Here is a 22,942-nt window from a genome sequence, read left to right on the forward strand (position 1 = left end):
ACGGGATTTGAACCCAGGTACTTCTGACTCCAGGGCCGGTGCTTTATCCACTACATCACCTAGCCGCCCCTCATCGCTTTCTTTTAATCTATCCTGTTGAATCTATATATTCTTCCAGATATAGATTATGGAGGTTCAGAAAAAGAAGGGGCCCAGGCATGGGACAAGAGAGCAGTAGAGGGGAAGGAGGAGAATACAGGATAGTCAAAGAAGGGGAAGCGAGCAAAAACCATGGCTAAGGAGGGACAGGAGAAGTAGGAAGTGGAGACTGAGAAGGGAATAGAAATGAAGAAGAAAAGAAAAGAAACGTAAAGCATGAAAAGGGAATGTAAAGGATTGGGCAGGAAGGGCAGACAAAGGAAAACATGAGAGGAGGATTCCTGGAAGGAAGCAGAAACATCTGCCATTTTTACCTCATTCTTCAGATGAGCAATGTTGCTCTGGGTCGGCAGAAAAGGGAAAGACAGTGAGGACAGGGTATCTCAGTTTGAGTATGACCATCTCATGATTTTGGGGACCACAGAAAAGATCCAAAGAATCTCGAGAAAAATCTCTGAGAGTGAAGCAGTTAAGTGGTACAGTGGATAGAGCCTAGGCCCTAGAGTCAGCTTGGGTCCAAGTTCAAATTTGACCTCAGACACTTAATAATGACCTAGTTGTGTGACCTTGGGCAAGTCACTTAATCTCATTGCCTTGCCAAAAACATTAAAAAAAAAAAGAAGAATCTCTGAGTCTCCTTCAAATCTTCCATATTCACTCCTCCATGACTCCAAACTTTTTTCTAAGATGGTGATAGATATTCCAATTGTAACTGCCATCAACACATGTCAGGGATACCGATGAGATAGGATTTGACTGCTTCTACTAGTAGAGGCTTTGTAATCTCTGGGTTTTGAGAGTGATGTGAAAATGAAAAGAAGGGGTGCTTGCTACTTCCTCCTGCCCTCCACCCTTGAAATATGATCATTACTAGATGGTTCCAGATGCTCCTTTTTCTTCCCTCTTCCACCAAGAAGTTCCTGCCTTTTGGTCACCACTCTCACATACATCTCTGCAGAGAACTTTATGCATGAGCAGAGAGAAGAAGGAGCAATGGAGAAGAAAAGGTAACCAGACAACCCATTAAGGAATAATGACAGACTCACCTAAAGGTAGGAAAATCCCCCCCCCCCCCATCATGGATCTAGTTTTACTGTGATTAATAAATCACTATCAGTCAGATTATCAAACATTTTAGCTTGAAGATACCAGAGAGGAAAGCCACCTAGCACTTTCGTCCAAGAGTTCAAAAACCTTTGTTCTGTCTGGGAAAGGACCTTCTATATATATGAATTCATGGCCATTATCTTTGTCCTCCTCATTACACAATACAAAGAAGTTTGAACAAATCCCTGGTAGTCACTCACCCTCTCAGTGTCTACAAATCATCATTGCAGGTATACATCATTTGATTATATGGACCAGATTGATCCCATGCCCCTCTGATCATATGATATTTTTTAAAAGAGATTATTCAGCTACATGGATTAATTCTACAGATTGTTTCAGATGGGAATCCATAGTTCATTGATAGCTTCTAGAGAGGGTTGCAGAATAGAAAAATTAGGATTTCAGCTAGGATTCCCCATTGCCTGCTACCCAAAGACCAATGGCCAATGTAGGACCTTAAAGATTATTTATATTTCTATAATGCACACTTTTAGACCTAGGTAAAATTTCTTTTAGTGATAGAGTTTAAAAAGAACGATGCAATACGTAATATTGAAGATATTCTGGTTAGGAAATTCACTAAAGAGATGGGAGAGTTAACAAGGTGGTTCAGTAGCAAGAGCATTGGGCCTGAAATCGAGATGTTCTGAGTTCAAAACTGGTCCCAGGTGCTTAGCCTGGACAAGTTCATCTTATTTCCTGTCAAGTGCTAGATGAAAGATATAAGCCAGATTATCTCAAGAAATCTTTCCCATCAGGGAGTTTACCTAATTCCATAACTCTGACTCTCTCCACCCTTCCACCAGCCAATGAGAAGAGATTCAATTTAGTGGGAGCTCCACAAGTTACTTGGAGGAAGTGGGAAACAAACACAGTCATGATTCTTCTCTCTGCCATTTCAGTCTAGATTGATGACTATAGGAGATTGAGGACTATATCAGGAAAGTCTCCCAGGGATATGAAAAGAATAGCAATGCTATAATTTGTCTGTCTCAGTTTCCTTAATTGTAAAATGGCGATAATAATAACATCACCTTCACAGGGTTGCTATAAGGATGAATAATAATGAAATGCTTAATACATAGGAGGTATTTAATAAACACTTGTTTTCTTCCTTTCTGACCAGCTTCCCCATGGTGGGAGAGAAAGGAATATAATGGAGAAATATTGAAATAGAATGACAAACACTGAAGTACAATATCAGTGTTTGTGAAGTTCCTGTATAGAAAGGGGTCCTTGACATCCTTCTGGGCCCTGAAAAATGCCTTAGAAATATAACTTTGGCTGCGTGCCTTTGGGTCTGAAAATAGTCTGATAGGACCCAAGGGGTCACGGATATACCATAAAATTGTCTAAAGATTTACAAAGCACCCTTGTTAGCCTAATTATCTTGCTGTTATCTGTTAAATTTCAGGACTGCCTCCCCCTTCCCCAGATGCGTCTGGAACCATAAGATAGTAAATTCCACCCCCTCAAGCCTGTGGGAAGCCTGTGAATTCCTGACTTCCTCCATCTCAGAAAATATGTTCAAACATTACACAAAGACCCTGACCCCTTCCCTCCATCTAAACAGAACCCTATGTTTACATATGTTTATGACAAGACAATATATCCTACTGCTGTCTTTGCTTCTGTATCCTGCTTGCTCTCAGTAACCCCCCCCCCAAAAAAAAAACCATTATAAAAACCCTATCTCCTGAACACTCAGGTGCTGTCTGATTTGGGTACTCTTCATCCCCAGGCAGTCCCTGGGAAATAATAAAGATCTCCAAATTTATCAAATTCTGGTCTTTGTCTCCCTCTTCGGGTTCAACAACACCAACCTTGGAGTCAGGAGGACTTCAGTTCAAATGTGGCCTCAGACACTTAATTACCTAGCTATGTGACCTTGGCCAAGTCATTCAACCCCATTGCCTTGCAAAAGATAAAAACAAATGCAGTAACCGTGTTGAGTCTCTCACAGTATACATATTAGTGTGTTTTATCACCACTATGGGCCTATAGGGATAGGGTCCTTTGGAAGATTTAGAAGCAGGCTGTAGGAATTTCTTCTATCAATAGTAGAGGTTAGCCAGTGCAGTAGAACTTCAGTTTTGTTTATTTTCATAAAGTGATTCAGATTCACATGAATCCCTGGGGGTGGGAGTGGGAGTGGGATGGGGTTTGGCTGCTCTGTTCATATCCCTGGAGGCTTTTCTCAACCTCTATATCTCCTATAGTCATCTCCTTCAGCCAGAGATGGAAGAGAGAGGAACCATGTGTGTATGTTTGTTTCCCTTCCCCTAAATAACTTCTGGCACCACCTATAAATTGATTCTCTTCTCCTTGGAAAATGAAAGGGTGAAGAGAGTCAAATTTCTGGAATTAGGTAAACTTCCTCATGGGAACGAATTCTTGACATAACCTGACCTACATCTTTCATCTAGCACCTGACAGGAGCTAAGATAAGCCCCATTCACCTTGGCCTAGAAAAATCTAGTGTTCACACCCCCAAAGTCCATGCCTATTGTTTTATACCAGCCCAGAGAAGAGAATGGATGCTGGGAGAACCACAGAGCCTATTTTGGGTTTTGTAAGGCAGTGGGGTTAAGTGACTTGGCCAAAGTCACCCAACTAGGTAATTATTAAGTGTCTGAGACTGAATTTGAACTCAGATCCTCCTGACTCAAGTTTGGTGCTCTATCCACTGCACTACCTAGCTGCCCCAAACCTAATATTTTTTAAGTAAACAGTCTACATATATGAGGTATGTCTCTGTGTGGACTGCATTTAAAGGGAAAGATCAGAATTTTTCAAGTGATCATGGAGCAAAGAACAAATGAAGATTTGTTCCAGGAGAACAACCTTGTCTTTAGCATCTGAATTTGCTTTTAGAACACTAAGAGGGAATTGGTCTATTCAGCTGATGTAGTCTAATATCCTTGAGACTGTTTACTTTGACTTAGGGAATACACTCAAGGGAAGTCAAAGCCTTTGCCAACAGTCTAATTAAGATGTTCACCCTTTGGGCTTCCTTCAAATGACTAAGGTTGGGTCATAGCTTGAGTAGGGGATAGTAACATCTAGAGAGGGCCTGAGCAATGGTGGAAAAATCTGGAAGTAGCTTTTGTGATGGACTTATCATAAAGAATGGGATCCACCTGGGACAGAGCTGGAGATGTTGGAACACAGACTGAAGCACTATTATTATTATTATTATTATCTTTTAGGGGGGGTTGCAGGGCAAATGGGGTTGGGTGGCTTGCCCAGGGCTGCACAGCTGGGTGATTGTTGGGTGTCTGAGGCTGGATTTGGACCCGGGTGCTCCTGGCTTCAGGGCCAGTGCTCTGTCTATTGCACCACCTGGCTGCCCCTATTATTATTATTATTAATTTTAATTTTTTTTCTCTTTCCTTTACTTTATTACTCATGTGGGTCTAATTTTTTTGGGGGAGGGGGTATTATGTTTACTCTTAAACAAGAATATTTTAGTAATGTATAGAAAGCATCATTTGTACAAAAATAAGCATAAATAAATAAATAGAGAGGGCCTCAGGGGACAGAAAGGAAGAGGTGTCCAAAAACTGCTAAATACATGTTTTTTTTAGTGAGTAGATACTACTTTTAGGAAGGGTCTAAGATAATAGCTCTAGTCTTACTTGCTAAGAAAATAGGGTCCACCAGGAAGACCAGGTCCAGGAACCCAACAAGGTCAATAGAAGGTCAGAATAACTCAGAGTTTTAAAGCTGGAAGGGGATGTGAGAGGTCATCTTATCTAATCCCCTTCTTTTTTGGATAAAGAAACAGATGTAGCTGGATATTGGAAAAACTTTCTTAAGATGTAATTGGAAAAAATAAAATAAAATAAAATATCAATTTGGAAAAAAAGGGAAATTGAAGTAGAGAGGGTTTTAGTGATTTATCAAGTCACATGGGTAGTGCATACCCAAGTCCCCTGATTCCAAATCCCAAAGTCTTTCTAAGGAGACTCAGAACCACAGAATCTGAGAACTAGAAAGAACTTGAGGCCATCCAGTCCAGACTTGAGCCAGAATCCCTTTTAGAATATCATTATCATCCAGTCTGTCCTTGAAAACCATGAGTAAGGAGGAACGTGACTATGTCCACCTTTGGAGATCTGTCACTGGGTAATTTTGATTACTTGGAGCAAATCAATCAGTCAGTCAGTATTTATTATGTGCTTACTATGTACTAGCTAAGCATTTGGGATTACAAATACAAACAAAAAAAGAAAGAAAGACAGTCCCTGCCCTCAAGGAATTTACATTCTAAAGAGGGAAGACAACACATGAAGAGTTCTGGAAAATTTGGGGGCAGGGTGGGCAGAGGAAGGTAACCATTAGGAAGCAAAGTTCAGAGAATAAAGTACAAATGGCTAGAGGCTCTTCCCCAAATGGGGGCTTCTGGGAAGGGTTCACCCACAGGAGAAGGTGATCACCTGGCTAGAGGAGAAGGAGGCTGAAGTGATTTCTCTACACCTCAGTTTCCTTATCTGTAAGTAACAACTTCTGCCAAGAGGTCAGCTGGTCACAAAACCCCTGGACCTTGGTGTTCTTCCCCATTTGTGAAAAAAAGAAAACTTATGTGAGATTATGCTATTGACTTGGAGTCCAAAATTTCCTTCTAGTTGGGTCGTCCATATAAGACTTTGATTTTGTTGTCCTCCCTGGGACTTACAGGAACTATTTCACTCTATTGGTGTGGAATAGTGCTCTTGGTTTGCCCCCTTGATGCCTGTTGGGTCCTATGGCCACCACACATCTAGGGGAAAGGTCACAATTTAGGGTCATTTGACATAGGCAGAGGGGTGTCCAGGGCACCAGGAGGTCAAAGTCATAATAAAGCCAAGGTCAAATAAGAACAATTTGAGAAACATTTATCAAGAAACAACTCAACTGACTTTTATGCAGAGTTGGAGATTGATAAAGGAAAAACAAATAAATCCCTGACCAGTAGAGAAAAAAAGAATTATGTGTATGCAAACAAAGATGAGGCAGGACAATCTACCAGCAAGCATTAAGTACATATTATGTGTCAGGTCCTGGGCCTGGTCCCCGCCCTCAAGTTCTCGTAGGGGAGGAGAACCTGCACACAAAAAAGTTAATATAAAATATATAGAAAGTTGGGGGGAGAATCTCTAGGAGATGGGGTGAATCAGAATGACTTCATGTTGAAGGTGGTACTTGAGTGAAGCTTTGAAAGGAGTGAGGGATTCCATCAGGCCCAAATGAGAAGGAGTCTATTTTTTGTATGGGGCCAGCCATTACAAAGGCTGGGAGTGGGATAGCGAGGATAGAGCACCCACTGGCCCTGAAGTCAGGAGACCTTGAGATCAAATGCAGCCTCAGAGGCTTCATAATGGGGCAGCTAGGTGAAGTGCCCTGGAGTCAGGAGTACCTGAGTTCAAATCCGACCTCAGGCACTTAATAATGACCTAGCTGTGTGGCCCTGGGCAAGCCACTTAACCCCATTGCCTTGCAAAAACCTAAAAAAAAAAGAAGCTTAATAATTACTTAGCTGTGTGACCTTGGGCAAGTCACTTAACCCCACTGCCTTACAACCCCCCCCCCCCCAAAAAAAAGGCTGGGAGTTGAGAGGCAGGATATGTGAACAGGTAGGTTTGGTTGACACATACAATTTAGCACATCAGATTGGAAATGATTAACACATAGGAAAGGTCATTCAGAGAAGCTCTTAAGCAAGTTCCTTTACCTCTGGTTGCCTCAGTTTCCTCATCTGTAAAATGGAGATTGTGATAGGGTTGTTATAAGGATTAAATAAGATAATAAATGTAAAGCACAAAGCTACATAAATGCCATCTATCCATCCATTCATCTGTTTATCGATCTTTTTTTCTGTCTGTCCTATCTATCATTTATCTATCTGTGATCTATCTAACATAAATCTATCACCTATCTAATCTAGCATTTATCTATCTGTGATCTATCTAACATAAATCTATCACCTATCTAATCTAGCATTTATCTATCTGTGATCTATCTAACATAAATCTATCACCTATCTAATCTAGCATTTATCTGTTTTTCTATCTTTCTGTTCATCCATTCGTCCATATCCATACACCTAACCACCCATCCACCAACTCACCCATCCTTCTCTCTCTAATTCTCTATTATTATTCATTAGAAGTTACTTTTAACCTGTTTGACCCCAGGCTGAAAACTACCTGAACTTTTAAATCTCTTCTTCAAGTAATACTTGGGTTCTAGCTGGGGTCTAGTTAGGTTCTGCAGCACCTCCCTAGGTCACTGACTTATTCATCACCTTAGGCAGGAATGGGATCTTGGCATCAGAAGGCATCCCCTACTGACCTGGCGATTGGCACTAAAGATGCAATGGGAGTGATGGCAAAATTCGAGAGAAGCCTCAAGCCTCCCCTGTTTGCACCCCACCTGCAGTGAGGAAAGAGGAACAAGGGGCTGGCCTTCCCAGAGCTTTATTTTTCTCTTCTCCAAATGCTTTTGAGTCAATCAGTAAGACAAGAGTAGAACTGTGGGTGCTCTGTGGTTCCATATTGAGCTAGAGGCTCTTAGCTTGAAATACAATGAACACATTAAGGTTTCTTTTTCTTTTTATCTTCTCAAAAATGAAATAAAAAACCCTACTGAACACAAATTGACTTTAGCGTTCACAAAATATAGTATGTTTCCTAATGCTGGCCATTCAGAACCCTATCATTATCTCTGCTCTCCATCTCCATCCTCATCACTGGCATATCTTCATGGCTACTTCTATCTCTTCCCTCTCTCTCCTTCCCTGCTATTCTCTCTCTCTCTCTCTCTCTCTCTCTCTCTCTCTCTCTCTCTCTCTCTCTCTTTCATTCCTAAACAACCACCTTCACATAATTATCTTTATTGAGAGTTATTTTTTTGACTGGCCTCCTTCACATAGGAGGTATAGGGCAAACCATGACCCTGAACTAGGTCTGAGGCCTGGATCAGTTTCCCGGAATTCCAAGTATCTCTGAAGTTTCTCTCTGGCCACCAATTGTCTGCAATTCAGAGGGATTTAACTCCTCCCTTCCCAGTTAGGTTTAACCAGAGGAAGGACCCAATTTGTCTTAGGGGAACCAAAGGGGAAGAATGCCTCTCCCAGCCCAGCTTGAGGAAGTCCTTTGGCTCATCACTTTCCAGCCTGTGCCATCTTGGACAATCCCATTGCGGCCTGGGGCCCCCTCGCATCCCCACACCCTCTCCTAGGGCATCCCCACACCCTCTCCTAGGCTCTCCCGCTCCCTAGGTTAGAGGGTGGTCCTCACCCTCTCTCCTCTCCAAAGAGACAGTAAGGGATGCTCCCTCCAGAAAACTGGGCAAACCTAAGGAGGAGTGGATCTGTCAGTGTCCTCAGCCCCCCTCCCCCCCAATCCATGGCGGCCCTTTCAGGAGCTTTTACTATATCTGAGCCCAGAACTCGAAGCAGAACCCAGCGATCCTTTCATCATCTTCCCCAGGGGAGTCTGCCCCACCTCCAATCCCAGCCTAGCTTTAGCCTCCTCCTCCTCCTCCTCCTCCTCTTCGGGCCAGCTGGTCCCTTTCCCCAACTCGGCTCCTCCTACCCAGCCCCCTAGCCCCTCCCCTCTCCTCCCCTTCGGGTTTCTCTAATTATTCTAAAGGGCCAACCTGGGACGCTGCCCTCCTTGGTTACTTGGTGGACATCCCCCTTCCTCTTCCCCCTCTATCCCTCTGGCCTCATAGCTTCAGTAGCCTAGCTGCTGAGCTCACTTTCCTCCTAAATTCCCAAGCAGAAGAGTAGCGGGCTCCTAGCTGGCTTGGGTGAAGCTGAGCTCTGGCAAGGCCAGCCCCTTGTTCCTCTTCTCTCACTGCAGGTGGGGGGCAGACAGGGAGGCTTGAGGCTTCTCTCAGAATTTTGCATCTTTAGCCATGCATTCTATGGGAAACCCTGGCCGCAACCCTGAGGGTCAAGAATTACAGAGGCTGGGGCCAGGAGCTTGGGACAACCCAGCTTACAGTGGGCCCCCCTCACCACCCGCCACCCTGAAGATCTGCACCATCTCTGGTCCTTTACCAAGCCACCCTGGAGAGAAGCTCAAAGGGAGGCCCCTCAGGAGGGCACCTGGAGGACCAGGAACGGACTGCTGTCGCCACGTGTTTGTCCACATCTGTCGTGGCATCCGAGGTAGCGGAAAGCAAGGCCCTTCCCTCCATTCGCTAGGGGAGAGGGAAGGACTGGAAACTGCATGATGGGAAGGGTGGCATTGGAGGGGTTGTGTGGTCTCAGCAGAAAGGGCAGTGCCTGAGCTCAGAAGGCTACTGTGCTCAATAGTCCTGAAGTGCGATATCATGGGTTGGGGGCATGACTGTAAGCTTAGAGTGGGACTATGAGTGCATGAAAGGTTGTGAACTCAGGAAGTGTGACCTTACTGTTGGGGGGGGGGTTGGGGGACTGGGGTCAGGGCCCATACCCCAGCTATATGTCCCCAAGGCAGCAGAGTGTCTGATGACTGGAATTCTGGAGGGGACCCAGGTTGCCCCCCAAATGGGATCTGGGCTTGTCTACAGGGGAGCATCTAGACAGACTGCATTCTGGCCACACCTTTGCAACCTCTGCTTAGAGCATCAAGCCTCGGAGGGATGGAAGATATCCTGAGATGCGGGGAATGGACGTAAAGAACTGGGAGGGATGGATAGGGCAGCACCCACGGGATTCTGCTGCTCTGTCCCCCCTCAGTATTGTCCCTCTGCTCTGTAGGACTTTGGGGTACGACACTAACAGAGAACATGGCGGAGAACAGAGAACTTTACGTCAAGACCACCCTGAGGGAGCTGCTGGTGTATGTGGTGTTTCTAGTGGATATCTGCCTGTGTGAGTAACAGCTGGATATGAAATCTCTGCCTCAAAGCCTCTTAGTATTGAGGTTCAAATGCTCTCTGTTCTGCAATGTACAGGTGGAGACTTAGCCATGTAATTAGCGGCTCCAAGGAGGACATGAAAATCCAGGGTTTCAGGAAATGATAAGAGAAATATTGCTTAACCATCTACCCAGCAGGAGGAAGGGCTCTCCCAGATAGAGTTCAACTCCCTTTTTGTTATGGATGAGGAAATCGAGACTCAGGGCTGCTTCAATGACTTGCCCAAGGTCACCCAGGTCCTTTCTTTAAAAGCAGAATTAGCAAGTGGAGTAGAGGAGTCTGAATAGGAAAAAGATAGTCATGAGGATTTCACCTTGAAGTCGTAGACTGTTAACCTTATAAGGTGCATTAGATATTGTTCAGCACCAGGCAAACCTCAGTTCTCTCAACCCCATTTACAGTTGAGCTATGAAGCTGATTAATGACTGAATTAGTTCTCAAACTTAATTCTGGGTTCTTTTCACCAAACTACAGCTGACTTGAGGGAATTTGGTTGCAAAATGATCACCTCAGAAAAATGTGATCTAAGATCTAGGAGGAACTTGTGGGGGTCCAGCCTCCACGGGGGTCCAGAGTTGGCAAAATGAGTTGAGTCAACACAGGGGGTAAAGGCAGGAGCAGGTTGACTGACTGTCAGCTGCTTGGATTTATTTTTATAGTCTCAGAATCATGTATGCATCAAGCAAGCAAGCTAAGATCATTTCCTTAGTTACAAAAGTGTACAATTTTCATCATCAATCATGTAATTCATGTGGTTACAAGTTTTAATCATGTGAGTACAAGTTTAATTAATAATCATATAGTTCATTTATTTTTTTATCCCTACTCAGACCATGATGACCTCAACCTATCTGTTACCTTATTTATTACCACATTTTAATTGTTAATTCATTTAAAGTTATTAATTAAGCAATTCTTTTAATGGAAAGTTTTTTATATTTTCTGTGTAAGTAATATTTTTCGATACACTCCCTCAACAATCTATAGTGAGGGTCTTTATGCTTGTCCACCCATCCATTAACTCTTGCAATAACCAATTTTTCTTTCAGGCCTTGTTGGTAGAAACCATGGTTTCTGTGACTTTTTTATTCTTTCCCACGAAACTAAGGCTGTTAGAGTGCACATATCAGTCACCTGTACTATTTTCTCACCATCTTTTTCATATATTCCTGTGTATGGTAAGGAGGAGCAAAACTATTAATTTCCCTGGAATTCTATCTGACCCATCTTGTATCTGTTTTCCCTGTATATATTCTGACATCTCCTTGGAATTACCAGTACTGGGTTTTCCAGAGATTTCATAATGTTGAAGCCTTTTGTATGCCTCAGGGAGAGGCAGTCCTGTTAAATTTGGACAGAGTTTATACAATCTGTTTTATTCAAGGAATTTTTCTGAAATCCTTCCTTTATAGTCATTGCACTATTAGGGTGAGTAAGTATTGCAATCAATAATAAACCTATAAATATTGGTATGCATGGAATCCCTATATATATATTGAAGAAGGAAATGTTCCATCAGGCAGTGTGACTGCCTTGAGTCTTCTTGCCACAACTGTGTCAAACAGCTTAGAGACCCTGGCTCCCAACAGGAACTGGCCAGGAGAACAAGGAAAAAGACTTGAAAAGAAATTTGGTTCCAGTTTAGGACTTTTGGTCTATATTCACTTAACCCACATTTCTCCGTCTTATCCACTTTTGGGTAGTCGTCATTCCATATTTAGTTCCTATCTTAAAAGCTACTTCTGTGAAACCATTTTTAAAATTTTAACTTTAATATTTTTAAGTTTTTGCAAGGTAAATGGGGTTCAGTGGCTTGCCCAAGGCCATGCTAAACCATTTTAAAAAATGATAAGTGCAGATTAAAGTCATCGGAAGCTGTATGAGCCCATTTGGGTGAACAGGGAGACTAGCAACAGCTAGTCTGTATGAGCTTTTAGGGGGACAAGGGAGTTGGGACTGGGACCAGGAAACCTTGTTGTCAAGGACTTTCCTGCACTCACACTCACAGGAAAACTCACTCTCTGACACTTGGGGGTGAACATTTGCTACAGGTCTCTTTGGTGCAGACAGTGAAAAGGCAAGAGATAGAAATAGTAACAAGCTTAATGTACAATCTTCTGTCAGCAAATGATGTATGGATCGATTTTTTTACTTCATTATCACGGGGGTGGCACTTCTTGTCGCAGCTTTGACCACTGGCCCTCCTTCCTCAACTATATTCTTTTCGGTCCTATCCTCTTAGTATTGGAGTTCCAGCTTCAGATACAGTGCACTATAAACCAGAGTGTAGATAGCTCCTTAGTTGTGTGGACGTGTGGACACCACACAACTCTCTGGGAGAATCATTTGGACTCTCCAGATAGATTACTGGGCCTGGAGTCAGGAAGATGTGAATTTAGTTCTGATCTTAGACACTTATTAGCTGTGTAGCTTTGGGCAAAGTCACTTAACCTTGTTTGCCTCAATTTTCTTATCTGTATAAGGAGCTGAAGAAGGAAATGGCAAACCACTCTATTATCTTTGCCAAGAAAAACCCATTAAGATTATTAAGAATTGGACAAGACTGAAAATGACTGAACAAAAACAATAATTTACTATTAGTAGTTGTCTGTGATTCTTTTGTAAAGTAACTTGATGTTGTAAAATTCGGAAAGGTTGTTCGCTGATGGAATGGGGTGTGAGTTGGGGTAGGAAATCCGAGTGATTTGTAAGGGAGACTGAATACCGGAAGGGAATTTCATCCTTATGGAGTTCATGAGAGGTGGATTTCCTTTTAATGGAAAGAATTTAGTGGGTGGGCCAGGAGAAAACTTTAAAATAAGAAAAATCAAAGGAGCTTAATGGGGGGGGGGGGGGAGTTGGAGAAGTTCCAGAGAAGATGACACCTATCACCAAGAGGCCTCTGAGCTTTTCACTAGAGTGAACAGCCTGGTCCAAGGTATTCAAGATAAAGTAGAGAAATGGAGTCAGGGGAAAGATTCTTTTGGATCTGGCCTGGTTTGTACCTGAGCCACATTTATTCCCTAGGAATTCTCTTGAATATTCCACTACATGGTAGGGGTAGGAGGGTAGTCACTAGCAGTTCGACCTAGAACAGGGAGGGCATAATATGCTCTATCATAGATAGCATGGCATTATGAAAAGAAACCCAGACTGACTATGTTTGAATTCTGACTCTGGAACTTGCTGACTGTGTGGCCCTGGGTTAGTCCTTTTCAGAGAGCTGAATGATGTCATATGTAAGAAGAATGAAATTTGGTCCTTCAGGGCAGGAGAAGGAACAATATGTGGAAGTTATACCATTTAACAAAAGAGCTACCTAAAACTAGAACAGGCCTTTTTCTGGAGGTCTCAAAACTTTTTGGCCTGGCAGCCCCTTGTTAGGGATATTGGGCTGAGAGTGCCTGCTCACTTTCTAGGTTGGACTGGATGCCCTCTGACATTTTGTCTAAGCCTCAGGTTCTGTGATGTCATTGTCAAAGATGACTTTTCAAGACCAAGTTGGCTTGCTTGGCAAGGCCCAGGTCTCCCTGCGCAGATGGAGCATCTCCTATAACTTTCCTATCCCCATATATCCCCACCCTAACCTGTTTTTCTGTTTGCTTTAGGGCTTCCCTTTGTGTTCCTGGAGTGATGGATGGAGGCTATTGTTGGAGAAAGAATTGTAAAGGCCTTTGTGGGGGAATAATACATATTTGTTATCTTTAGGTGCACCTGGGAAGCTGGGCTTTGTGTTGGGGGAAGGTTTGGGGCTTATACAAGGCCAGCTCTGGTCACCATGGAGTTGAGAAGAAATGGGAGGGAGGTGCTCTGGGCTTTTAGTGATTCATCCTTAAAATCATGGCAAGTCAATGTTATTTCCTAAGATTTAGAACTGGAAATGACTGTAGAGATTTATCTTATCTAACGTCCTAATCTATTTATATGAAAACAGACATGACAAATGGTGGAGCTGGGGTACCAAGTCCCTGCTTCCTGCCTCTAAATGCAGTCACTATCATCTATCCATTCCAGGAGAAATTAGATCAAATACAAATGGGGAAGCACATGCTATTTGATTCATTCATTCATTCATTGGACAAAAGAAGCTATCTTTGATTCTTTTGGGGGAACCAAAGACTCTCACATCAGGAAAAAGAAGTAAAAGTGAGATTTTAGGGGCAGCTAGGTGGCACAATGGATAGAGCACCAGCCCTGGAGTCAGGAGTACCTGAGTTCAAATCCAACCTCAGACACTTAATAAGTACCTAGCTGTGTGGCCTTGGGCAAGCCACTTAACCCCATTTGCCTTGCAAAAACCTAAAAAAAATGAGATTTTAGAATTACCCCCAAACTTTCCTTGATGCCATCTCCTCTTTCCTCTTCTATGCCCCTTTTACCTCTTACTCCTCAATTACCAACCTTTCTCTTTTGGCAATGTGATTCTTTTAAGATGTTGGTCTGGGTATGATCATCAAGCCATTGATCGCCAACTTATCTCCATGATGACCTCACCACATGGACATTTGTTCAGTTTTTCTGTGGCCCTAACCCTGATTTACTATTTCTGGTTTTCCTCATTCATAAAAGTTCTCCTTGGTTAACCAACTAGTTCTGGGTTGGATGGTATATCATATGATCATAGGTTTTATTCATTTTTAATCTTTAAATTAAATTCCATTTTATTTTCACAAAGATCCACCTTCTTTCTCCCCCTCTCATGATTTTTCCTTCCCATTGACCAAGCAAAATTTTTATACTCATGCAAAGCAAATTCCTGCATTGGTCATCTTGAACACATACATGCATGTGTGTGCGTGCACACACACAGACACACAGACACACAGACACACAGACACACAGACACACAGACACACAGACACACAGACACACAGACACACAAACTAATGTCTCAGTCCAATGCTCTGAATCCATCATTTCTTTTTTGGGAAGAGGCTGGTACGTGTCCTCATGAGTCTTTCGGTCTTGTGTTTTATCCTTGTGATGGATCTTGGGATCCCAGAAGGACCTGTCTCTTGTACTTAGGTGACTCGGATTCTCTTGTTGTCCTGCTTCTGTAGGCTCAACTTGAACTTGATTTTTTTTCCATATGTCTCCTTGTAGCTTCTTGGTGATGAAGGATGGGAAGAAGGAAACGTCCCCTTTCACATGTACCAAAAAAAAAAAAAGATTGTGCCTTACCCAGTCAAAGCCATGCAAACCAGAAGATGAGTACAACTTTATAAACACCTGTGATCATTATCTGTTACCTCAACCCCCACCCTCTAAGGCAGCCAATACAACCAAAGAAAACCCACAGTAGGAACACCTACATACTGGTGAATTGTTTTGATTTGGCAATTCATCTCGGTGTTGCAGCTAGGACTGCAAGGAAGTTTCTAAATAAAAAAGCTCAGGAAACTTGACTTCACTAGTTTTGAGATTTTAAATACCTTGTATTTAGGAAGTTATTTTATTTTATTTTACTTTATTTTATTTTGTTTTTTTTTCAGTGCATTCTCAGCCCATGATGTTCTATTGCTAAAAATAAAAAATAAAGCCCCAAAGTTTTATACATAGTTGCTGAGTTTCTTGCTTAGGTATTTAAACACAGTTTAGAGAGGTAATTAAAATTTTTTTTTTTCTCCCTGGGGTTTTGATGCCATTTGGGTTAGCATCTAGGAAAATTGTTCAGTCTTTCTTATATTTTTCTGGGAGGAACAGAATCTCCAAGCAGAAGATTAATTCATTTCCACTTGTCTGGAGGAAATTTGAGAAGAAATAAGGGCTTGGTCAGATTCAGAGTGGGATGTGTTATTGTTAAACCATTTCTGACTTTCTGTGACCCTATTGTGATCCAATTTGAGGTTTCTTGACAAAGATACTGAAGTGTTTGCCATTTCTTTCTCTAGTTCATTTTATAGATGAGGAAACTGAGGCAAATAGGGTTAAATGATTTGCCCAGGGTGACACAGATAGGAAGTGACTGAGTCTGTCTGATTCCAAGCCCAGTGCGCCATCTAGCAGAGAGTAGTCAGCAATAAATGCTGGCTTTGAAGGATTCCATTTATTGATCTCTCTTAGATTCCTTACTATTCCACAATAAACCTTTTTCTTGGATTTTTCCTTCATTCACTTTGCAGCCATATAAAGGAAACTTAACCATTTTCATACTCCATGTAATAAATAGTTTGGATATACACACACACACACACACACACACACACACACACACACACAGACATACGTATATATTTCATATTTAACATTTAGAAGGGAATTCATTCACAGAATTCTCACACAGAAACAGCTTAAGGCTTTGCACAGCAGTTTAAGAAACCATGATCCAATTGCAGTCAATTCATTTTACAGATGAACAAAGTGAGGCCCAGAGAAGGAAACAATTGGTCTTCTTAGAGGAGCTACTTAGTGGAAAGCCAGGACATCTCCTGTTTCCATCTTGAATCTACACTTTAGGAAAAGAATTCTTTGAATGACACTCTATTTTACCTCCTTCTCCACCTCTTTTATTACACCATCTTATCTCCCATCTGTTTCTTTGGCCTGTGAGGCAAAAGAAATTCCTATGGGAATTCAATTTTTCATATTCTGTTGGCAACCATAGCTACTGTCCTTAACTTGTCCCTTCCCACTGTTTGGGCCAAGCTTGGATATCAATGTTCACTTCCCTCTAATGGTGTTTAGCTATTGGCTCTGGAGGAAAAATAAATGTATGAAGGACACATTTGAAAGTTTAATTTGCACTATTAACATTTCCTCTATTACTCTCTTAGAACTAGACAAAATAATAAATAAAGCCTGGATTTGCAGCTAAATGATCACATTGAAAATATAATAGTTGATGAGCATGGGCTAGCAGCACATCTTAGTTCCATCTTTATCAACTGACTTCTTTATTGACAAACCTAAGGGCTTTCTCCCAGGCTTGGTCACTGTTAAAAACTAGGCAAACCATTCTACTGGGTACTCACTGCTCCCTTTACATCTTCCTGGTTCTTTTCCTATCTCTCTGCTTCTCAGTCACTTCTGCTGGTTCACATCCTCACCATTCCGTCAGTACCTCCTCTTTTGCTCAGGAGTGACCTCTTTTCGGGGGAACTGGTTTTTCAGTGTAGTTCTGGCCATGCTTTTCAAGCTCCCTTTAGTAAACTTCAATTTAGGGAGAATGGCAAGAAGGAAAATGAAGACATCTTATAGAAATCTGGCAGTTCATCCAACCAAGAAAATTGAATGAATCCTAGTGCTGACCTGGGGGGACTATGATGATGAACTTTTTTTTTATGTATATACACATTTCTTTTTTTAAAGTTTTATTTATTTAAGGCAATGGGTTAAGTGATTTGCCCAAGGTCACACAGCTAGGAAACTTTTATTTTCTAAAAAATATCTTCTTTAATTTTTCAACCACGTGTAACAGTAGTTTTCAACATTTTTTTATACAAATATTTTCCAATTACATAAATTGGTAGTTTTTACCAATCTTTTTTTGCAAGGTTTGGAATTTTATAATTTTTTTCTCCCTCCTTCTTTTCCCCCTCCCCAACAGAAGGCAATCTGATATATCAACAATTTTTTTTTGCAAGGTTCTGATTTTTACTTTTTTCTCCCTTCCCTCCCCCTGAAAGACATCTAATATAGTCTATACATGTGTAACCATGCTAAACATAGATCCATATTAATCATGTTGTGAAAGAAGAATCAAATTGAAATGGAAAAAAATTAGAGAAAAAAACATAATACATAAGACAACTTTTAAAAATAAAAGATAGTAAGCATTTAAACTCCACAGTTCTTTCTCTGGGTATGGATGGCATTTTCCATTGCAAGTCTTTTAGAATTGTTGATAATGTAATGACAAACTTTTAGAATAGTTGATAACATAATGACAAACTTTGTCAGCTTTGAGGTCTCTGAGTGGCACAATGGCCACGTGATTAAAGGGGTGAAGGTATGGTGGGTGGGACAAACAGACCTAGACCTAGATTGTTAGGAATGTGAGTGGATTCACATCAAAATGGAGCTTCTTAATGATATTTGAGGGGGCAGGAATGTGACAAATGAGTAGTCTTCCTTTTGGAGAGTGTGAAGGAAAATGAATTCAAACTGAATCTCTAACCCACAATGATGCTCCCTATCCTTCTGTCATGAACTCTCTTGACTCTTTTTTTTTAGTTTTTTTTTTTTGGAAGGCAAATGGGGTTAAATGACTTGCCCCAGGCCACACAGCTAGGTAATTATTAAGTGTCTGAGACCGGACTTGAACCCAGGTACTCCTGACTCCAGGGCCAGTGCTTTATCCACTACGCCACCTAGTGGCCCCTTGTCATGAACTCTCAGAGTTAGAATTAACTTTGACCAAAGTCCTCATCCATTCTCCTCTCTCCCATGGCTCCAGGGTTTACCCATGCATCCCTTGGTTCTGATCAGAGTTTGTGCTTTCTATTTACCTATGAGGTGGAAATACAGTCTCTCAGCTTCTCATCTCTTCACTTCTCTTACCTCCTATATGTAACAAAAGCTTATTAGTTCTTGGTAGTTCTCAAGAGATATTCTGCCAGGAGAACATTGTAAACACTGTTGGCAACATTGTGAAACGATTAACTATGATACACTTAGCTCTTCTTGAAATAGTGATCATAAACAACCCTAAAAACTTATGATAGAAAATGCCACCCACATCCAGAGAAAGAGCTATGGAATCTGGTTATGGCTTGAAGCATATTATTTTCATTTTAAAAATTTCTTTTGTTTTTCTTTTTTTTGTTTTGATTCTTCTTTCACAACAAAGACTAATATGGAAATATGTTTGACATGACTGTACATGTACAAGTAATATCAGATTGGGGAAGGAGGAAAGGGAAGAAGGGTTAGAAACATTTGGGAATCAAAAATCTTAGAAAAATGAATGTTGAAAACTATTTTTACAAGTAATTGGAAGAAAGAAAAGAAAAGAAAAAGAAAGAAAAGTAAATAATAAAAAGGGGATGTTCTGTTTTGTTTGAGTAACAAAGAAAAACTCTACAAAACCCAAAATTCATGTCAGGACATTTTCATAAGACTGTTCTCATTGAGAATGATTACTTTTGGGGGCGGCTAGGTGGTGCAGTGGAAAGAGCACCGGCCCTGGAGTCAGGAGGACCTGAGTTCAAATCCCATTGCTCTTGCTGCTCCAAACCTATGTGTGTGTGTGTAGAGGAGAGTGAGAAAGTGAGTGAGAAAGATCCTGGAATCACAAGTAATTATTCTACCAATGAGGACAGACTTGGGAAAATACCCAGGATAGAGCCTTGATTACCTTCATAAACATGGTGTGGGTGGAAAGCAGGAAGAGGAAAAGGGTTCCAGAAGTATTTCAGAGCCAAAAAAAGTCTTACAGCTAATGTTCTTTCTGCCCCCCCCCCCCCCCACTGGCATATAAAGGTGGATGGGTTTGATTTCTCTTAGGTTCATTGTTTGTCTATAATATTTCTTTTTTCATTCTGGCCGTGTAAGCAAGTCAGTTCTTCCCAACTTGACTTCACATCTGTATTCACAATCCTAGGGGTTAGGGTCTTAGTCCTCTCTCTTTTTAATGATTGACTCCTGCATGTCTTTCTCCTTTCCCCTCCTCCATCCCCCCAACCATTCTTTTTTTTCCTTGTATTTAGACCTCATCAGGGAAACAGATTCAATCAAATGCTACAGTGGGGCTATGGGGGATGCTAAGGATTCTGGTAAGATTCATCTCAGAAAACTTAGACTCATTGGCCAGTTGATGTTCATAAAGGAAGGCTGCTTTTAAGCTCTCTTTATATGTCAGGGTAGGGGTTTTGGGGGATCATTGTGCCTCTCTGGCTATCAATGATAACCAATAAAGAAAATAAAACTGATAAGAATCTTTGGAAGAAGTGACCATGATATTTTTAGAGTCAATAATTGTTGAGAAGGGAAAAGTCCACTCCAATCTCTGATTTAGAGGGAACAATGTTTAAGGTGTTCAGAGAAAGTATGGGTAGGGTCCCATGATCTATAATTCTAGGGGTTTTTTTTGTTTTTTTTGTAAGGCAAATGGGGTTAAGTGACTTGCCCAAAGGCCACACAGCTAGGTAATTATTAAGTGTCTGAGACTGGATTTGAGCCCAGGTACTCCTGACTCCAGGGCCTGATCTATAATTCTAAGGGGGAAGTTGGTGTAAAAAGCCTGAAAAATCTTTCAAGAATTAAATTCGGGTGATGCAAACAATTTTGATGAGTAAGGTGAGGGAGGTAGATGCAGAATCCTCTACCAATGAGGGTAGTCTTTTGAAAATGCCCTGACTTGAACTTTGGGCTACATATCATTTTCTTTGTTACTTCAACAAAACAGAACATTTCTTTTGCTAAATTTATTTAAAATTTTTTTTTCCAATTACATGTAAAGAAAGTTTTCAACATTTTCATTTTTTTAGAATATTTTGAGTTTCAAATTTTTCTCCCTTCCTCTCTTCCCAACCCTCTCCCCAATAAATCAGATATAGGTTGTACATTTACAATCATGTTAAACATCCCTCCATATTAGTCTTGTGAAAGAAGAATCAGAACAAAAGGAAAAGCCACAAGGAAGAAGCCTATAGGATTTGGAATTAAGGGCAGCTAATACTGAAAGAGTGAGCAGTCTAGTAGAACCAGTGTTAGTTCCACTAAATTCAGAAGGCATCAAAGTTGGTAATAAACATTAAGGAGCATAAAAAGGAGGGGGATGATTTTTAAGTATAAATAAGGGTTCATGGTAGTTCCCCCCCCCCAATCAAACTGTGAATCCTCCCTTAGAGAAGCTAGATTTGGACGAGAAAAAGATCAGAGACATGATTAAGGCAGATAGGATGATGATAATGGATGGTGGCAAGAAGATAAAATCACTCCAATTTTATTTTGCTTTTATTTACCAAGGAGAAACATTTTGGGAATGTAATGGATGGAATAAAAATAATTAACAGAAAACTGAAGCCTCATATAAGTGAGAAACTGGTCAGTCATCAGACTCTAATGAACTATATACTCAATTACTGAAAAAACTTGAGGACATAATTAATGAGCCATTGGCTCTTTGAAAAAATTTGAAAAAATCCTGCAGACCAAGATACAGGTCCGAAGGATATGGGAAAACGTTATCTCGATTTTCAAAAAGAGGAAGAAAGTGGATTCTTTAGATTATAGGCCAGTGAGTTTGGTATTGGGTCCCCGGATGCATTTTAGAAATTTTGTTAACAGGATGAACATTAAGAAAGAAAAGTTGAGGTGGCTAGGTGGCACAATGGATAGAGCACCGGCCCTGAAGTCAGGAGTACCTGGGTTCAAATCTGGTCTCAGACACTTCATAATTACCTAGCTGTATGGTCTTGGGCAAGCCACTTAACCCCATTGCCTTGCAAAATCCTAAAAAAAAAAGTTGATATCACTTAGAGACTGTGTGTGTGTGTGTGTGTGTGTGTGTGTGTGTATTGGGGTTGAGAGTGGGGATGTGCTGGGTCAGTGTAGCTCTCTTGGGTCTAAAATAGATTCCTTCCTTCCTTCCCTTTTTTCCTTTTTTGTTAGGCAGGTTTCTTAAATTGACTCATTTGGAGAATATTTTAGAAAAGTTATTCTTGGATTTCAGAGTCAGTTGACAAAATTTTTCATTATGCTCTTATGGACAGGATGGAGAGATGTGGGTTTAATCCCAGTTAAATTGGGATTCAGAACTGGTTGGATTACTGGTCTAAAGAATAATTAATGATCAGTTTTCATCGTGAGAAAGATCTCTGATAGCATATTCAAAGGAATATATATTTGTAGCAATTTATTCAAAATTATGATTTTATGAAAAGTGACTTTATAAAGGTAGACATGCTTATTAAATTTGTGGACAACACAGATCAAGAAAGAATAAATGATAACCCAATAAAACAGAATAGGGCTTCAAAAATATCTTAGTAGGCTAGATGGAACACTGGACTGAATCTTAAGATTAAATTTTATTAGGATTACTGTAAAGTCTTAATTTTAAAAATCAACTATGCAAATAGAAGACACAGAGACAAAGCTAGTTGATGATTCATGTAAAAAAAGAAAAGATCTGGAGGGGTTTATTAGAAAAGAAGTTAAAAATGAGCCATCAATGTGATAAGACAGCTAAAACAGAATAATATGTGATTCAACAACAATTTATAAGGTGATTACTCTGGATAGGACCTTCAAAAATTCCATCTAGAATGAGAAGCTAGTCCTATTGTTCTCTGCCCTTATCAGTACTGTTTTCATTGTGTGACACGGCATTTTTAAAATTTTTTTTTTTAAATTGACTGATAGAATGTACTTTTTTTTTTGAATTTTTGCAAGGCAGTGGGATTAAGTGGCTTGCCCAAGGCCACACAGCTCGGTAATTATTAAGTGTCTGAGGCCGGATTTGAACTCAGGTACTCCTGACTCCAGGGCCGGTGCTCTATCCACTACGCCACCTAGCCACCCAACATGGCATTTTATGATGGCCTGATACATATCCAGAGAAGCCAGGAGAGAAAGGGATTCATTCCGGAAAATGTGCCATGTATATCAGTTGAAGAAATTAGGAATATATTTTTAGAAGAAAGAAGATGGGATGGGGGGGAAGGTTGAGATATGATTGTCTAAGTATTTGAAGAATTGTCACAATTATGAGGAATTAAACATAGGATCATAGATTTAGGCTGAATGTGATCTTAAGAAGCCATAACATCCACCCCTTAATTTATAGATAAGGAAACTGATGTCCAAAGGAGTTAAATGATTTGCCCAGGTTCACATAGGTAGCATGTAGAAGAGTCAGGCTTCAAATCCAGGTCCAGTTGACTCCAAATCCATGTTC

General features: G+C 40.9%; 1 protein-coding gene across 1 annotated transcript in view; it reads left to right on the forward strand.

Annotated features, from left to right (window-relative positions):
* The first annotated feature begins 9,111 nt into the window (after positions 1 to 9,111).
* The window catches only part of PKD2L1 (polycystin 2 like 1, transient receptor potential cation channel), a 29,793-nt gene continuing 15,962 nt past the window's right edge, over positions 9,112 to 22,942 (forward strand). The window contains 2 exon segments of the mRNA XM_074236325.1: positions 9,112 to 9,367; positions 9,941 to 10,054. Coding sequence (XP_074092426.1) covers positions 9,112 to 9,367; positions 9,941 to 10,054 — 370 coding nt within the window.

The sequence above is a fragment of the Macrotis lagotis genome, chromosome 4 (assembly GCF_037893015.1).
Source record: "Macrotis lagotis isolate mMagLag1 chromosome 4, bilby.v1.9.chrom.fasta, whole genome shotgun sequence".
Classification (NCBI taxonomy): Eukaryota; Metazoa; Chordata; class Mammalia; order Peramelemorphia; family Peramelidae; genus Macrotis; species Macrotis lagotis.